This window comes from Anas platyrhynchos, chromosome 8 (genome assembly GCF_047663525.1).
Source record: "Anas platyrhynchos isolate ZD024472 breed Pekin duck chromosome 8, IASCAAS_PekinDuck_T2T, whole genome shotgun sequence".
NCBI lineage: Eukaryota > Metazoa > Chordata > Aves > Anseriformes > Anatidae > Anas > Anas platyrhynchos.
The window spans coordinates 19,699,031-19,715,929 of NC_092594.1; the positions used below are offsets into that span (position 1 = coordinate 19,699,031).

At 55.1% G+C, this 16,899-nt stretch overlaps 2 protein-coding genes across 4 annotated transcripts in view; both read left to right on the top strand.

The window, feature by feature from the left end:
* Window positions 1-2,161, top strand: part of COP1 (COP1 E3 ubiquitin ligase) — a 124,382-nt gene extending 122,221 nt beyond the window's left edge. For all 3 annotated transcript variants that reach the window (XM_038182924.2, XM_027462374.3, XM_027462376.3), the window contains one exon: window positions 1,043-2,161. In XM_038182924.2, the coding sequence (XP_038038852.1) occupies window positions 1,043-1,060 (18 nt within the window). In that variant the 3' untranslated portion in view covers window positions 1,061-2,161. The remainder of the gene's footprint in view (window positions 1-1,042) is intronic.
* An 8,421-nt stretch (window positions 2,162-10,582) lies between these two features.
* The window catches only part of TNR (tenascin R), a 58,734-nt gene continuing 52,417 nt past the window's right edge, over window positions 10,583-16,899 (top strand). Inside the window, exon 1 of the mRNA XM_027462714.3 lies at window positions 10,583-10,786. The gene's annotated coding sequence lies outside the window, so the exon portion shown is untranslated. The remainder of the gene's footprint in view (window positions 10,787-16,899) is intronic.

Consider the following 16,899-nt stretch of genomic DNA (forward strand, 5'->3'; position numbering starts at 1 on the left):
GGCTGCTCTGGAGAGCCTCGGGTCCACTATCATCCTTGACTGAGCTCAGCAGCATTCACCTCACCGTGCTCTTGGGGCTTGGTGGTTAGTGCTGCGTGCATGTGGCCCAGAGCTCTGACACTCTGTAGCTGCTGATAAAGGAATTTACTTGCTGTCTGCAAAGCTGCATGCTGGGTTGCCACCCTCGTGAAGCTGAGAGACTCCTCCCGATTCTCCCTTGTGCCCCTGTCGTGCTGGCAGTTCTGTGAAACCAGACCAGAGCCGATAATCTGTACGATGCTCAAAAAAAAAATCAGAAAAAAAAATCCAGAAAAAAATCACTGAAAAGGCAGAAATGAGGGGAGACCCAAGTGTTCTCTGTGTGTGTGACAAAATTTATTTTTTTCTTCCTTTTTTTAGGCCACAAGTGGTGTGATTACTCCTGTTATTGCAGTGTGTGATGCTGTAGCCTTTTGTTTGTAGGTGACTAATTTATCAGGCTTTGGAACTGGTTGCTTGTTACTTCGGTCACTTCCTTCTTAGTAAAATGGGCAAAGCATACAGATGCTGTTGATATCTTTAAGTGAATTAACCAGCAACAGGAGAGGTTTTGCTCATGCTCTTTGCTTCTTAATGAGAGAAGGTGGAGGGAGGAATGTGTAAACAGCCAAGGTTATTTGAATTGTGATATTTCCATTTGAATTTATCAGCAGGCAGGGGGGGATGGTGTGATGGTCTGGCAGTGCCTGGGAAAGGGCTGAATTTGCAGTTACACCATGGGCACAAACCCCCTTCAGCCGTGCCATCCTGTACTCGTGGGCTAAAGCCTGTAGCTCTCCCTGCTAAAACCAGCCTGGGGTATTACTGGCTGTACAAATCACTCAGCAGGTGCCACCCCTCACAGTGCTTGTCTCATCGCGTGGTATTACTGCGTGCTGGTGAGTAAAGGGGAAAAGGGGAGACAGGAAGGGTCAAACATGTCCTAGTGATCTATATGCTGATGTAGGAGGTAATGAATGTCGTAAATTCATATTCTAAATGTCTTGTCTTCCCTATTAATCAGGTACTGGAGCTGGTATGAAGGGTTTTCTCTCAAGGCTTGAGGTACTTGGTCCTGCTGATATGCTACAGTGTTCATCTGGGATCCTCAGTGGGACAAGAAACCGAAACCACCTTGATGTTCTTCCCCAAAACCATCGCGTTTGTTTTTTTTTTTTTTTTTTCCATTTATGGACTTTTGAGGACATTTTGAGACACTGGGAACACCAGTGAACTGTCTGCCATCAACATTAACTCCACAGACTTTGCTGCTGCTGGTGGTGGTATGGTTGTCTGATTTTTATGATAGGAAAACAAATTCTTTTAAATAAAAACAAAAAGGAATAATAAAATTTATTGAGCCACAAGCTGAAGCTGGAAGATTCTCTCTTGTTGCATATGGGAACAGATTTTCTTGGGAAGGGAACTTACAGGACCACACAGGGCTGCTGTCAGTTGCACATCTCCAGTTACCTTTACCTGGACTGTTCATCCCTACTGGGGGGAAAAAAGTCTCCAAGCCATACCTGGACACGCAAGCAATTCATTTTGAGATATGGTTGAGTTGTTCCTTTGACTTTTTGATTTTTATTTTAGATGCATTAAATGTTGAGAAATTGTCACCCAGGTTGACGCCGCTGGAGACTGAAGTCCTCTGGTTGTCAAGAAGAGAAGGGCAGCTTCCTTGCTCTTCTTTGTGCCCGTGCTTCAACCCAAAGGGGCTGCTCCGAAGGAGAGGAGCAAGTCATCCATTCACCCACGTGAGCCTGGCCCTTCCTGCTGCCTGCCAACAACTGTGCTGAAGTGACCTGAACCTGGCACCCGGACTGACCTCACCGAGATGTCGCGCAGTAATGACCTCACCACCACTGATCTGGCTGTGTTTGATTATCCCAGCTAGAGTAGAAAGTCTCTTGATCCAGTTACCAAAGCCCTGCACCACTACTGTCCCGTGTGGTCCGATTACGTTTGCCCCTCTGCAAACCATCCGTGGGAGCTGAGCATTGTGAACGTTGTAATAAGAGAGGGGATGGAGTTGGTTTGTAATGTGTTTCAGAGCCATGATATAAGTAGCCTTATTTTTAATGGTCATGCATACACTTAAATTGTACATACAGAGGGGGAATAAAGCGTGAAGCTAAGAGTTGTTGTTGCTTTGTTGGCAGAATACGGGGGGGGTAAGAAGGTGCAGACAGACTTCAGGAGTAACAGTCCTGGGGAGCTGCCAGGACTTGCTAGGTTGGGAGGCGGAGTTGGTGGGTGGAGTGTCTGTTCTGGTTGTGTCTGGCAAAGGTGCGATGCGTGCAGCAGTACCTGGAGGAAGTGTTTCCATTCACAGACAGCACTCCTGGGATTCACTCACAGCCGTGCTCATCTCCCTTGTGTCCCTGAGGCTGGGGTTGCTGCACAGGCATAGCGCTCCCTGCATGGGCAGAGTAAAGTCCTGCTCCTCTCAGGCCACCCATCAAGCAGCTGTAGCTGCTGAAAGGTGTCGTATGTCCTTCATGTTAAACGCCTGATACTGCTCTTCCCAGAAGGGTTGTGGGGTCTTGCGACCTCTTTGGTCACAAGGCAAAAAACAAACAACAAAAAAAAGATGCTCTTAGTATGAAACAAAGGAGAAGGGATGAAGCCTTGTAGCAAAGCTGGGGACAGATCCTGTCCTGCGTCAGTTTGTGCATTCCTTGGTTCCTTGAGCTGACGGCCGTGGCTCTCAGCAGGTGGGTGTAGGACACGATCATTCTGCAGAGTCGTGGCTGGGGGGAGGGAGCTCAGGGCGCTGAGCTGCAGGAGCTGTGTGGGCAGCGCCCCGTGCGCGCTGGGCTTCGCCCACGGTCACTGGCATGCCAGGGGAATGAGAAAAATCACAAGATTGTGTTTGTCCTGCTCTGGGGTACTATTTGCAGGTCTCAGCCACGTGAGTCACCAGAGTCACTGTGGCAGAAGGGATCGAAATTGGCTCTGTCAGAGTCGGGGCAGCCGACGCTCCCTGCCCAACGCCCATTTCCAGAGGCTGCTGGTGGGTGACTGCGCCCCGAGCCCTGCCAGCAGCCCTTGCCCCCTCTGCTTTCCCTCGCTTCGATCTCAGCTTTCCCCCAGCCTCTCTCATTTATTGGTGCCTATTGATTTATTCTGTGAGCTGCTGTTGTTGTGTCTGGTGTTTTGATGAGAGCCTGTGGGCGCTTCCCCTTGTACCCCAGCTCCGTGCCACGGGCAGCCACTTTTTGTCAAGCGCCTGCCTGCCTTCTCTGCCCCCCACGTTGAGCGGCCTCTGTGTTTTAAATTGAAATGGCTCTGCTGAAGCTGAGATGCTCAAAAACAGAAGGGAAAACAGCTATTTTGAATGCTGCAAGGTTACTCCTTGAATTAAGCAGGGAAAACAGTTTAACATCAGCCTTCTTTATTTTTTAGGTTTTCATTCCGCTTCAATCAAGATAAAATGCAAATTTGGTGTCTGGCCCTAATTAGAAACACAGCAGCTCATAAACACGAGTTGATGGCATTTTTTGTCTTTGTCTTTTTGTCACAAGTGATACGCTCTTTATTTTAATCCCCTTAATTTTCCTTCCTTCAGGTAACTCTCTGCTGTTGATGTATATTAAGCTGCATATAATTACTTACTGTAATCTTTTAGCAGCGTTTGGTTCAGTTTCTTCCAACTTAGTCATTGCTCTCCCAAGCCCTTGCTTTGCCATGTGTTACCCTAAAGAAAAGCGACCCATGTGGAAGGACAGGGCCCCCTCCCAGTCACTCTGCCTGCAGAAGAGGCAACGTGCTGACTGCGCAAAGGGTCTCGTCTGCTGCCTTGAGAAGCCATCCAGGGCTTGGAGATGCTCAAACGCGTGACCGAGCCAGGACAGAGATTCGTAAGTCCCTCTGGGAAACTCAGTCCAGTGCTGAGCTGCTCTCACTGCAAAAGTTAACTGCATGTGGTGGACGCTGGCCCAGAGCAGTTTTTGGTTTTGCCTCCGGTGTTTGTGTCCCTGGGAGAGGTGCTGGGTGAGGAAGGCTTTTCTTTGAGAAAGGGAATTGGAAATCCCGCACTGCAAGCCAGCCTCTTTAATTAATTTCAAAGCATTCAATAGAAGAGTAGGAGGAACATGCTTCAGTGCTAGAAAGGAGTTCATAGCTGGAGGGAATCGAAAATGATGGTCAAGGGGAAATTTAAATTAATATCAATATGTCGGTGCTCTTCAGTGAGCGCAGGCGGGCCGCGAATGCCAGCGTTCGACCCGCGTGCTGGATCCTTGTTTGTTTAGAGTAATTCTGTTTAACCACGGAAGGTTGCAAAGACACCCGCAGATAATTGGAAAGGCAAGTCCAGCTCCTTCCTTGTTCACGAGTCCTCTCTCCTTTTTGGAGGCCAGCAATAGCCAGCAGGCAGCGGTCAGAGGTGCAGCAGCACCATGATGCGTGCCTTGAAGAAAGCAAGAAGGCAAGCCCAGGTGTAGCAGGGCCTGTGACACGGGACCAGAGCCCACATCTCTTCTGCCTTCAGAGAAGCGGCTGTAGGCATCCCCACAGCCTTCTGGTGATCGTCACCAAATGCTTTGCTTTGGGTTTGCTTTCAGAGCGGGTTCTTGGATTGTGGGTCTTACCCTCTCTGTTCAACAAGGCAGTACGAGGGTATTTGGTCCATGTCTTCAGGGGCTTTAATAATGAAATGAAGTGGTTGGGTGGGTTAAAGCTCAGCTTCCTTCTCTGCTCCACCTGAGCAAACCGCTTCAGGAGGCTTTTCAAAAGCAGCGGGTTTCAATGTTTCCATTTTGACTTTCACCCCTTAAATCTGGGTCTGGGTGATGATTCACCGTCTCAGGATCAGAATTTGTCCTATAAAACCAAGCAGCAGGAAAAAGCCCTCGGGTGAGGGAGTGATGTGGGATCTCCTCAGGGACTTGAATGAGCAGCACCAGCCCCGGCATCCTCCCCAAAATCTCCTCTGCCCGCTTGGGGCTTGGATCAGCCATGGTTGGACAGCAGGGGAGGGCTGGGAGCACGCTGTCACTTCGTCTCCAAAATCCTCCCAGGCAGTCGAGGAAAATAATTTGGAGGCTTTCAGATATGAAGAACGTAAAGGCCATCCTTAGGAGGCATGAATAATAGCAAGTGACAGCCCAAACTGAGCCAGCAGTGCGAGCCCAACGCCAATCCCACCCTGGCTGTGCCCGTGCAGCCGGGGCGCTCTGTGCTGGGCGCCAGCTCCTTTTCCTGGGGTTGCTGTAGGGGTGGCCCCTTTTACAAGGCTGGCAGCCACTTGCTCGCGTGTCCCCCCCCAATGCCAGCCGGTGCCTGCGCCCTGCCCCACCTCATCCCTTGGGGCTGGGCCCCTCGCAGTAGATGGAGACGGGTGCAGGAACATCCACACACAGGTAAGGAGCAGTCTTGGTGCCTCCTTGGGGCTGTGGAACCCCCTTTGGCCAAATGCCACAGCAGGGCTGGACCTGCTAAACCCACTTAGGGTCCAGAGCTGGACCCTAAACCCATTTACCCATGGGGATGCTCCTGCTGGAGCTCTCCCCAGGCTCAGGAGCATCCTCATGGGTAAATGGGTTTAGGGGATCTTTTTTACAGAATTGCCTCTCCTTTCCAGCTTTCAGGGACCACTCCTCCCCTGCTGGTTTGCATTTGCTCGGCAGCAGCAAAAAACATCCTGAAGGCACTATCGATCTGTGGTGGGGGCAGAGGGGCAGCGAAGCGGGGTGGCCCCTCTGAGGCATGAGAGCATCGCTGCGCCCATCACGGATGGGTGACGCTGAGCCAAAGCCCAGCAGACCGCGAGGATGAGTTGGGGACTGGGCAGCACTGGGGCTCGAAAATTATTTGGGAACAGCACGGGTGCCAAAATGATGCTCACGGAGGGGTGGGAGAATAACACACACTGGTCACCCACCAGGTTTCTGGTGCCCAAGAGCAGGCAGCATCCCATGTGCTCTCTTTCCCCCTCCACATTTCCTTTCCTCCTCTTCTTTTTTCCCCATAGGAGATTAATGGTAATTCTTTGTCTTTTAACATGACTGTGCCTTACAAATTCTCTCTCTTGCCTTCATCCTTTAAATTATCCACATAATAAAATATGTATTCAGTGATTTCAGGTCATAATTTGATCTACTTAGGGAAGAAAAGGAATGATGGAGAAGGGTTGCCAGCATGCTCCACTTTCATCCATTTATCTTTATTTATCATCTTTCTTTTCTAATAACCCATGTGCAGCCCCGTGATGCCACCACCCCTACCTGCGTGCTGCTTCCTTGCAGAACAAGTCCCGTGCTGTGCTCTGGCTTGGTGGGACCCGGTGAGCCCCCAGCCCCTGCCTGTTGGTGAAGGTGTTGTTACAGGGCTGGGAACGTCAAGCAGGGGGCATCGAGCTGCTGGCACAGGGACAGAGCTGCAGGGACAGCAGTGCACAGAAACCCTGCTGCGGCATCCCCAGGACACGGGTCTGGGTCGACTCCTGTTGCTGTTAAGTTCCTGCCCAAGAAATGGAGCTGAATGATGGTGAACAGGAGCTGGGGTTTGCAGGACCGCCACCAGCCAGCTGCGGGCTGTTCAACAACCCAGCAGTGCTGGGCGCTCCCAGCTGCTGGCCCTGCCTGGGCTCAGTTTTACCCAGCTGTGTAATGAGCATGAATTCACCACCATGCAAAGCCCAAGCATCTTAGCCAGCAGAACAGAAGTGGGGGCAAGGATCCCTCCTTCCTCTTGTCCCTCAGAGGGCTGTGGGAGGCAGGGGCTGTTGTATGGCAGCGGGTGATGCAGCTGTGGAGCGAGTCCCCTTCTGGCCACTTCTGTCCCCAGAGCCACTGGCTGCTGCCGGAGCCCTCCTCCCCACGGCACCCAGGGCTGCCAGAGCCTCATTTCAGTACCAGACACTAAACCTGAACGTGGAACTTAATTGCTTTAATACCTTCCTTAACACGCTGTAACATCGGAATGAATTTTCTTGGTAAGAGCAGCACCCAAGGGAATTTCGCATTTTAAAAAACCCCAGGATCCTGCTGCACACTGCTACAAATTCCCCCTGCGCTCCCCTCCGCCCCACGGCTGAGGAGGGGATGGAGATGCAGAAGGCGAGGGTTCCCCTACCCCAGGGCTGATGCCACCCCTCTGCCCACCCCCTCAAACTGTCCCTGTGCCCAAGGACCGAGCCACCCTCACCCGGTGCCCCGAGGTTTGGAGAAGAGCAGCAGCAGCAAGCGGCGAGCAAGCCGGATGCAGCGTGCGAGCGCCCACGCTGCGAGCGTGTCGGGCTTGTTTGCCACAAAAATCATGGTTTAAAATCCCTGCGCTTAGTGTGGTCCTTGTAACAACGTCCCCAGGGTGCCTATTTTTCCTGTAGCTGTTTACAGAGCTATTTGTCTGTCTGCAAGCTGGTGAAGCCTCTCGTTACCCTGATGCAAAGCTATCGGTTTCAGCAGCACTGGTGGGGCTGCGGTGTGGGCGCCTGGGCAGGAGGGGGTTGGTTTGGGTAAAGGAGATTTTCTAGGAACAAGGCTTTGGAAAGTCTGTGAAACAAGAGGTTGCAAAGAGGAGATTATCCAAAAATACTGTTTTCTGGACATGATGGGGTAAAAAACTTGCCTGCCCTTGCTTTACGTCATCCAGCATTGTGGCCAGAGATTCTCTTTCAGGATAAATAATCCTGCTTGCCTGGGCTCATTTAAGTCAGAGAGGCACTGAAATGCCCCTGCAGAAGGACAGCTCTGTGCCTGTGAGCCCCTTGCTGCTGTCTTCCCGGAGCCACCTGGGGCTCAGGCAGCGATGAACCCGACATTAAACACACTCCTCTGTGGGGGCTGGGGACATCACCCAGCCTCTTGCCTTCTTTTTGAGTGATTTATTCTGGTGATGAAGATGCTCTCAGCATGGACAAATGAGAAAACAAGGGCTTGAGCTGCAATGATGCTTTGATGGTGAGGTGTTAACATCAGCGCCACTTACCTGGGACAGCATGGAAACCAGAGAGGGAGAAGGACCAAAAAGGAGGACAGGTGGCCAGAGGCACGGCCTCAATCTGCCCCTGCAGAAATGCCACCGATCTCATCCCTAAAAGCCACGGAGAAGGTGCCAGGTCTCTGCCATTGAGCAGGGGAGCAAAGGGAGCTTTTCTGCTGGGCACTGACTTGTTTCCTGCTGCAGCTGCTCCGTCTGCCCCTGCTCTGCACTGCAAGCCGTAGGATTTCCCAATGCTGTGTCCCCAGGGCAAGCTCGGACTCCATGGCCGCGCACCGCAGCATCGTGCCTGGAGGGGCCAGGTTGTATTTTGCCAGTGAAGAGGATGCCCAAGCACAACACTGGGGCTCAATCTAGCATCATTTGCTTTCCAAATGCGTAGCATTTGGAGGCTGTGTGATGGGAGCAGCCTGGCGAAGCCCCTGCTAGGGGGACAACTGCTGCTGCGCATTTGCTGCACCAGTCTGGGACAAGATTGGCAGAGATGGGGCAAGATGCCCACAAAGCCAAAGCAGCTGTGCTGAAAGCAGCAGGAGCGCAGATCCACCCAGTGGCTTCTCTCCAAAGCCGGAACCCTTTTGGATCCTTTTTGTTGTTTTCCTTTTGTTTTGTTTTCTCTTTTTAAAATTCTTTTTCCTACAGAGCCGCCTCTCCCAAAGAGCAACAGGTGTCTGTGCTGTCAGCAGCACCACTGGGTCGTTTCCTTCAAAGGCAAAATGAAAAATCCATTTGGTTTCTTGTGTGCTGCCTATGATCTATAAACACAGCTTTATTGGATGTTTTCAGAAAGCTATCTGCTCGTAATAAGCATTTTATATACGGCGGTTTCAGCTGCGACCCGCCTGCTGGAGCAGCGCGAGCGCGCAGCGATGCTGCACAGTAATATTAATGTTCAGCCAAAAAAAAATCCCTGGTTTCTGCCCAGCAAGGTCAAACACGCTGCTTGCAGGGCCACATGCTGGCCTCTCCAGCCCAGGGCTGCCGGCTGGTTTTGCTTTGCTCCATACGCACCCAGCAGCGTTCACCCTTGCCCAGCTGCTGCATGGGAGCAGATTTCTGGGGGTTGATCGCAGGGTGCAGGACGTGTGGAAAGGTTGGGTTGAGGTTTGCCCAGGACACCAGCCAGGTATTGGTGCTTCTGCTTGCTGATGCTGGTGAGGTTGCTGCCTCTGCCCCGGAGCCATGCAGTGTGGCTCACCAGGAGGGGGTTGGAGCCACTGCTGGAAACTGCCTAACCCCACGCGCATCCCCAGGCTGGCTTTGCCCTTTCCAACTTTGGTGAACCAGCTCAGCTGGGAAATAACCTCAGCCAACAACGGCACTGCTCCTCGCTGAGCACAAAGCTTTGGGAGGCTCATTACTTTGAATATTCAGCTAAGTTGTGAAATCGAAAGGAATCAGAGTGCTCTGAATCTGTTAACATACAACATAACAATCTCTTCAGGATCTTTCCTGCTTTTTTTTTTTTTTTTTTTTTTTTTTTTTTCGGCTGGGTGATGGTAATTGGGTGGATTTGTCAGGAATTCACAAATAGCTTTAAATCTGCAAGGAGAAAACTCAATTGGCACTTCCTCCTGGCCGTATTTGAGGCAGCGGCCGTGGGGGATTTGGGCTCATTTCTCCTGTTTGAGGTGACGCCAGTGCGTGGCTCTGCAGGAGCAGCAGGGACTGCTGAACTCAGGGCTTTTTAACTGAGATGCACAAGGACAGGTGTAAAAACCCAAGTGCCAGCTTGGCCTTTTTATCCTTCCCCAAGGTCTGGAGCAGCTGCTGGCACCCATCACCTGAAGGGGGCCTGCGGGAGGGATGGAGGGGGACTGTCTGCTGGGCAGAGCAGCAATGGGACGTGGTGCAGTGTCTTTAAACTAAAAGAGGGTGGGTTTAGATGAGATATTGGAGGAAGTTCTTCACTCAGAGGGTGGTGAGGCACTGGCACAGGCTGCCCAGGGAAGCTGCAGATGCCTGGTCCCTGGGGATGTTGGATGGGGCTCTAGCGGGAGGTGTTGGGTAGAAAGGACCTAGCGGGGTTGGGACCAGGTGACCTTTAGGGCCCCTTCCAACCCAAACCATGCCATGGTTCTGCGATGCTGTGGTCCAACAGGGCAGGAAGCCCCACACACCAGTGGCAGTTTCCACCCCTGTTAACCCTCAGCAGGGCAGCAAGGCCCAACCCTTGTTGGGTGCAGTTGCCCCGCTGCTTTGCATTCCCAGCGCAGCCAAACTCAGCGGGCACACTCCTTCCATCTCTTACTTTGTCACTGTTACTTTTTTCTTTTTTTTGTGCTCCCCCTGGGAATTTCGTGGCGCTGCCTTCCCCGCACGCCCCTTTGGAGATGCTGCATCCCCCGGGGCAGCCGCCTTGCAGCAGGGCCGGCGGGGGCGGCGATGCAGCACCAGCAGCAGCAGCACCAGGAGCAGGAGGAGCAGCAGCATCAGGAGCATCAGCACCAGCAGCAGCACCAGGAGCAGCAGCAGCAGCAGCAGCAGTGCCGCCTGGGTTTTCGGGCGGGCTTTTCCTCCCGCTTCTGCCCGCTAGGTGGCTGCGTGCTGGGAGGAGAGCCCGGAGCGGGGAGCGAGGGGAGAAGAGGGGCGAGCAGGAAAAAAAAAAAAAAAAAAGGAGAAGAAAAAAAAAAAAAAAACAAGCTGCTGAAATTTAAGCAGGGGAGGGAGCGGCAGCCAGGCAGTGCCGGGGTCGCTCCGCTCCGCCGCAGCAGGCAGCGGGGCTGCCGGCGCCAGGCCGAGCCCGGGGACCCCTCCGGAGCGGGGGCTCCCCAAATTCCCACCCGACGGCGGCGGCAGGAGGAGCCGGCCCGGCCCGGTGAGTGCCTCCAGCACCGCGGACAGCTCCGCACCCGCACCCCGCGCTCCGCACCCCGCGCCCCGCATCCCCCGCGCTGCCCGGCCCCCGCCGCCCCTGCACCCCCCCCGACCACCGCATCGCCCCCAGCCCAGCGCCCCACATCGCCCCCCAGGCTCGGAGGGAGGCGGCGGGGGGACGGAGCCCGGCCGGGGAGGGGGGGCGGGGGGCGCAGTTTTTTTGGGGGGAGGGAGGGATGCGCGGCGGGGAAAGGCGGTGGGGGAGAGGGTCGGGGGGTCGGGGGGGTGCGGCAAAAGCCGCCCGCACTTTCTGCGAGTTCCCTTCGCTGCTGGAAGGAGGTTGAGGAAATTTGGCTCTCGGCACCTGCGTCACACGGCGAGAGGAGGCAGCGGGGGGGGGGCTGCATCTCGCTGCGTCCTGCGGGCAGCGCCGGGGACACCTCGCTGCCCCCCCGCTCCGTGCTCCTTGTGCCTCCTTGTGCCTCCTTGTGCCTCCTTGTGCCTTGTCCCCACACCCCTTCCCTCCAGCCCACGGCTCCCCTTCCCACGGGGACCCCTCGCAGGCGGCAGCCCCGGCTCCGGGCGGGCTGGGTGGGGGCAGCCCCAGCCCCGAGGCCACCCGGGCCCCGCCGAGCAGCGGGGGCTGCCCAAAGCCCGGCTCTCTCTGGTCGCGTTCAAAGTTTGAACGAGGTTTCTTTTTTTTTTTTTTTTTTTCTTTTTCCTCCTTCTCTTGCTTGCTCGGGAATAGCTCGGAGGAGCCCCGCGCGTGGCTGCGTTTTGGGGTGAAAGCTGGGGGGTTTGGGGCGGAACCCGGAGGGTCTGAACGCCAGCCCTGTCATTTCGTGGAGCCGGAGAGAAAACAAAAACGGAGGAAAGGGCCCCGCTGGCACCACCACACGCCGGATCTCGGCGGCCTCTTTCCTCCATCAGGAGCTGGGGCTGGAGCATCCCTGCCGAGCCGCTCCCCGGGGAGCCCGGCGCCCCGAGCAGCCGGGGAAGGAGAGGCACGGCCGTGCCCCAGGCAGGGATGAATCCGGCAGGCTCCGTCAGCAGGGACCTGTCAGAGCTCCTGGCAGGCTCCCCCAGCTTCGGCAGCCCCTTGGCCCCACTCGTCTTGCCGGGGCGCGTGGCGAACGCGTCGAGAAAATGCTCGTTGGTGAGCAGGGGCATGCGGGTGCGAGGCCGGTGCTGGGAGGCATTACATAAACAAACGGAGCAGAGCCACAAGTGAGGTGCTGGAAGGAGTCGATTCATTGACGGAGCTGCCCAAGCAGAAGGGATAAAGCCGGCAGCACGGTGACATGGCATGGCAGCCGCTTATAATCCCCTCTGCTTTTAATTGTGTCTGTAATGAGAAATGAAATGTCAATGTCATTAGCTGCCACTGCTCGCCGTCCCCATCGGCGTGGCACTGGGGGACAGGGGACACGCAGGGGCTCGGCCACATGCCCCACAGCCAGACCAGAGCTAAAACTGCAGCGAGGGCGAACCCAGGGCTGGTCAGATCCCCCCAGCCCTGCTGAGGGCTCTTACAGCCCTTGTCCCCAGGGAGAAGTGGGCTGGGGCAGTGGGGAATACAAATGATTGTGAAAAAATATTAAAGAAGAAGGAAATTTATGGAGGAATCTGTGGTATCCTCCTGTATCCTGGAGATGTGCACCAAAAGCATCTGTTTTCACCCCAGGAGGAGAGCCAGCCCCACTGTGTCTGACCAAGGGCCACAGGGACGGGCACTGCTGAGGCTGCAGTGCTGGAGGGCTCCTCGGCTCCTTGCCCCAAAGGGTGGTTGTGTAGGACGATGTAGCTTGGGGCTGCCTGGGACAAGGGTAGCTTAGGACAAGGTACTCAGCCGGTAGCTTTGGCTCAGTTGCACAGACGGATTTCTTACGGTATTGTCTGAAGTAGACCCAAAGTTTGGAGGAATCCAGCCCGGGATGGGGGCTGGAGCTGCAGCCGGCTGTGTGCTGCCTGTGGAGATGTCACATTGAGAGCTGAGCCTGGGGGTCCCAGTGGGCACCATGGTGGGCAGAAATCCTGGGCTGCGTTAAGCTGCCAGCAGACCGAGGAGGTGCCTTTTCCCCTCCACCTAGCACTGGTGAGGCCATACCTGAGGTGCTGGACCCAATCCTGGGCTCCCCAAGTCAAGAGACATGGAGCTACTGAAGCACCCAGAGAGGGCTACCAGGTGGCAAAGGGACAGGAGCACCCAAGGGTCACCGTGTGGGTGACAGGACACCAGCACGGGCTGCCCAGAGAGGCCAGGGAGTCTTTGTTCTTGGAGACACTCAAAAGCCACCTGGTCATGGAGCTGGGCACCCTGCTCTCAGCTGGGAATGGTTGGGAATGGCTGCCCAAACATCGCTGCCAGGACATCCCTGGTCCCAGCGGGCTCTTTGTGGGATGCTTTGGACCTCTCAGAGGTCTGTGAGCCTTCCCAAGGAACGGGCTCCAGTGGCTGCGGCATGGTTCTCTTCTCCTTCTCTCCTCTTCTCCCCTTCTCCTCTTCTTGGTACTGGCGTGGCTGCAGGGGTCGGGGACAGATCCATACAGGGCTGCTCCACAATACACTCCAAGCCCCCTGTCTCCTTATGCTTATCTCAGAGCCTGATTTCTAAATCATTCACTTTACCTCTATAATTACCCCTCGCAACCTCCTGCAGCAGCTTCCTGATGATCCCCAGGGACCTGTTTGATTTCCCCCCGTGCTTTGTTCCCTGTTGCCTTGCAGTCTCAAAGCCTTGCAGGTCCGTAAGCGCCAGTGCTCCCCTCCAGCAACACAGCTGCAGGGGAGGCAAAAATTGAAGGGCTGGAGGTGCAGCCTGGGCTGTCCCACCACTGGCCCTGCCTCTGGTGCCTTCCTGGAGCTGGTGATCCTCGTGGCCAGCATCCTGGGGGGGCAGACCGGGGGTCTCCCATGAGAGGAAGGTCCAAGCAGCGCTCACTGCCTCTGGGTGAGGAGCAGAGCCAAGGTCCTGCAGGACTTGCAGTGCTGTGAGGTGTTGAGGCCACGTGCAGGCTCTTGCTAAGGCTTGAGAGGTTGTGTAGAAATGCCCCTGCTCTTCAGCTGGGGTTTGGTCTCCTTCACATGTGCTCCGCGGTTGTTTTGTGACCCCACGGCTGGTTGCTGCTGGGTTTGCTGGTGTGGCAGGCAGCACAGTGATGCTAAATCCTCCCTCCGTGCCCCCTGTGGGCAGCTGGGGGACATAGGGGAGTCAAGACCACCCAAAAGCCCTCACCAAAAAGGGCAGCACAGGTGATGTCTGCTCTCCGAGTCTCCTGTCTCCAGCTGGGAGGCAAGAGGGGCAAGGATGGCTTGGGTCATGCAACATCCCCCTCGCATCCGTGTTTCCAACCCATTTCAGTCCCTAATCACCCTTTCCAAACTGGAAATGTGAACCTCTTCCCTTTATTTCAGCTGAAATCATGATAATCAGCAGAAAGCTCTGAAAATACTCCTGATTCCTAAAGCCCATCCCTGAGCAAGAGCACAGCCCTGACGCCGGAGGCCGGTTGCCTCCAAATTAGCCAGCTGGAGCTCTCGGCTGGTAATTAAATGCAGATTGATTGGGATAGATCGGGCTGTTTTCCCTTCGGGTGCAGCAGGGGTTCCTGGGGGAAATGCTCAAGCTGGTGCTAACAGGACCCCCCCCACACCCCGAGATGTCCAAGGAAATCCCATTGCAAAGCACGAGCTTTAAACTTACCATTAATTACCCAGATAATTTATCACAGAGCACTAGGAACAGAGTAAAGCAGACAAACAGTTCTGAGATAGAGCTCAAGGAATTGCTTCATTTAGCAAATAATTTTAATGTAAGTAACTATTTCCTACAAGGGGGACAGGGCTGGAGCGCCACGGGGGGCTCCCGGCCACAGAAGGGATGAGCCCTCTGTGTAATTCCTCATTCATTACCGCTGAGCACCCCTCTTGGCAGCTAAACCAGGATGGATGATGTGGTTTTTGGCTGTCCTGTGCTCACAGGCAGCATCCCCACTGCTGCCAGGGATGTGGCGTCCCCGTGCAGGTGGAGGCTGGGAGAGTGCCCATGCAGCAGCACCGGGTCCCCTCAGGGCAGGGAATCAGTGAGCAAATCTGGGGTGAATCCGTCTGGGGTGAATCCGTTCTGCTGAAGTGCAGGGTTTTTGTTAGCCTTGTGCTGGAGTCCTGCTCGGCGCCATGCAATCGCCCTGCGAATCGGGTGGCTCGGGGATGCTCGAGGGAAGGGGATCGGTGTCCCGCTCGGGGTAAGCATTGCCTGGTTCAGACAGCCTGGGCCGGCGTGCCCAGGGATGCTTCGTCTCCCTGGGCAAGTGGGTGGGAAAGCCAATGGCCCAAAGCCGGGCCACGAAGCTTCGCAGCCTCCTCGTTAGTTGCTTCTTCCCCTCTCCCTCCCCTCCATCTCCCCCTCCTGCTCCCGACCCGTCCCTCTCCCTCGCCAGCCTCGCCACACTCTCTTCCCTGCTCCGGGCTTTTGTTTCCCTCCCGGCTCGGCTGAAAAGCGCTATTTATTGCGTCAGGCTCTCGCATGAAGAGAGGCTCTCTCCGGCTGCCCGACGCAGATGGGGACCTCGCTCAATCCGCGCCCTGTTCTCAGCTGGGGAATAACAATGAACTCGAGACGGAGAAAGAGCAGCTCTGTGCTGAGGGAGACAGCCCTGTCCATGGGGCTAAAATAACTCCACTTGTTTTATTTATAAACTCCGGGGGGACGGGGAGTGACCAGCATACAGATGTTGGCACAGCTGGCCCGGCCGGCACTACGTGCCCCGGCACAAGGCTGCCACGCTGCGGGGCTGCGCTGGGGTCCCGCATCCCACCCACAGCAGGGATGCTCCCGTGGCGCTCAGCTTCCCCCCCAGAGGAAGGGGTGGGGGAGCGGGGAGTGAAAACCGGCAAAGAAAAGCCTTTCTTCATCATTTATGAGCGCACACAAAATGAAAGGGATGGCGATAGCAGTTAAGCTGATTTCTCCCCATCCGGCTCCCTCCCCTCCTCTGCCCCCCCATACACGCGCTCACTCCCGCTCGTCTCCTCCCGCGCTCCCACGAGTGAATTGGATTAGTCACATCCTTAATTAACTGTGCTGGTGTGAGCTCTATTAGGTATTAAATGTTTGTCACAATCCAATTAAAAAAGCCATCCCAGCAGGGCAGAGGTTTAGCAGTGCCGCGGGCTTGCAGCCAGGTGGGGGGCATTGGGCAGAGCCCCCTCCAGCCCCACAGACACCCATGGCGTTGGTTTGTCTTCAGGAAGGGCTCAGACCTCGACGTTAGACCTGGGTATTTTTGCTCCAAGACTTCCCACACTGGCGCTGGCTTTGCTTTCTGCCTCCAGCCACATGCTGCTGATTTAACCCAAGACATCACCATTTTGGTTCTGTCTCCCCACGCACACACTATATCCCCCCAGCAGCCTAACCCACAAACCCACCATGCCGGCGGGGCTCTTGCTTCTTTTTTCCCAGCCTTTCAGCCCATTCCCAAGCATTACAGAATTGCACATCTCCCCTCACCCTCTGCAGCAGGACTTTATTAAAGCCCCGTGGAAACTTTGGATTCGTTCTCTTACCAAAGCTCTGCCGTGCTGCGTTGTGCTGGCTCCCCCAGTCCTGGGCCCTAGGAGTTTGCAGGGGCAGCCTGGCCACAGGGAGCACCGGGGCTGGCTTCTTGCTAAGCTTTTATTATTTTAATTTCCTCTTTTTCACCAAATGGCACGGCTCATTTGGCTGCAGTTCCCAGGCTTGCCCTTGGTGCTTTGCTGCGGATGAGGTAAACCACGGGCCAAGCCTGTGGTTGAGGCATCGATTTGCACAGTAGGTTAGGTGCCACTCAGCACTTTTATTGTAAACAAAATAAAATAAAATCCTCTGGGGTGGATTTTGACCATGACATCCCTGCAGGCACCCAGGAGATGGCGGTGGGACCCGTGGGCACCCACGGCCACGTCTCACCCTGATGTCCCGCGGCAGTGGTCTGGGAGTGGAGACCCTGGCGGGGAGCAGCTCCTTTGCAGCAGAAGCAGAAAGCCTTAATCCCTTTAAATTTCTCTTTATCGATTGTGGATTTATGGCTAAGCCACTCGCTGTGGAAACGCATGAGCTTCCCCCTCGCAAG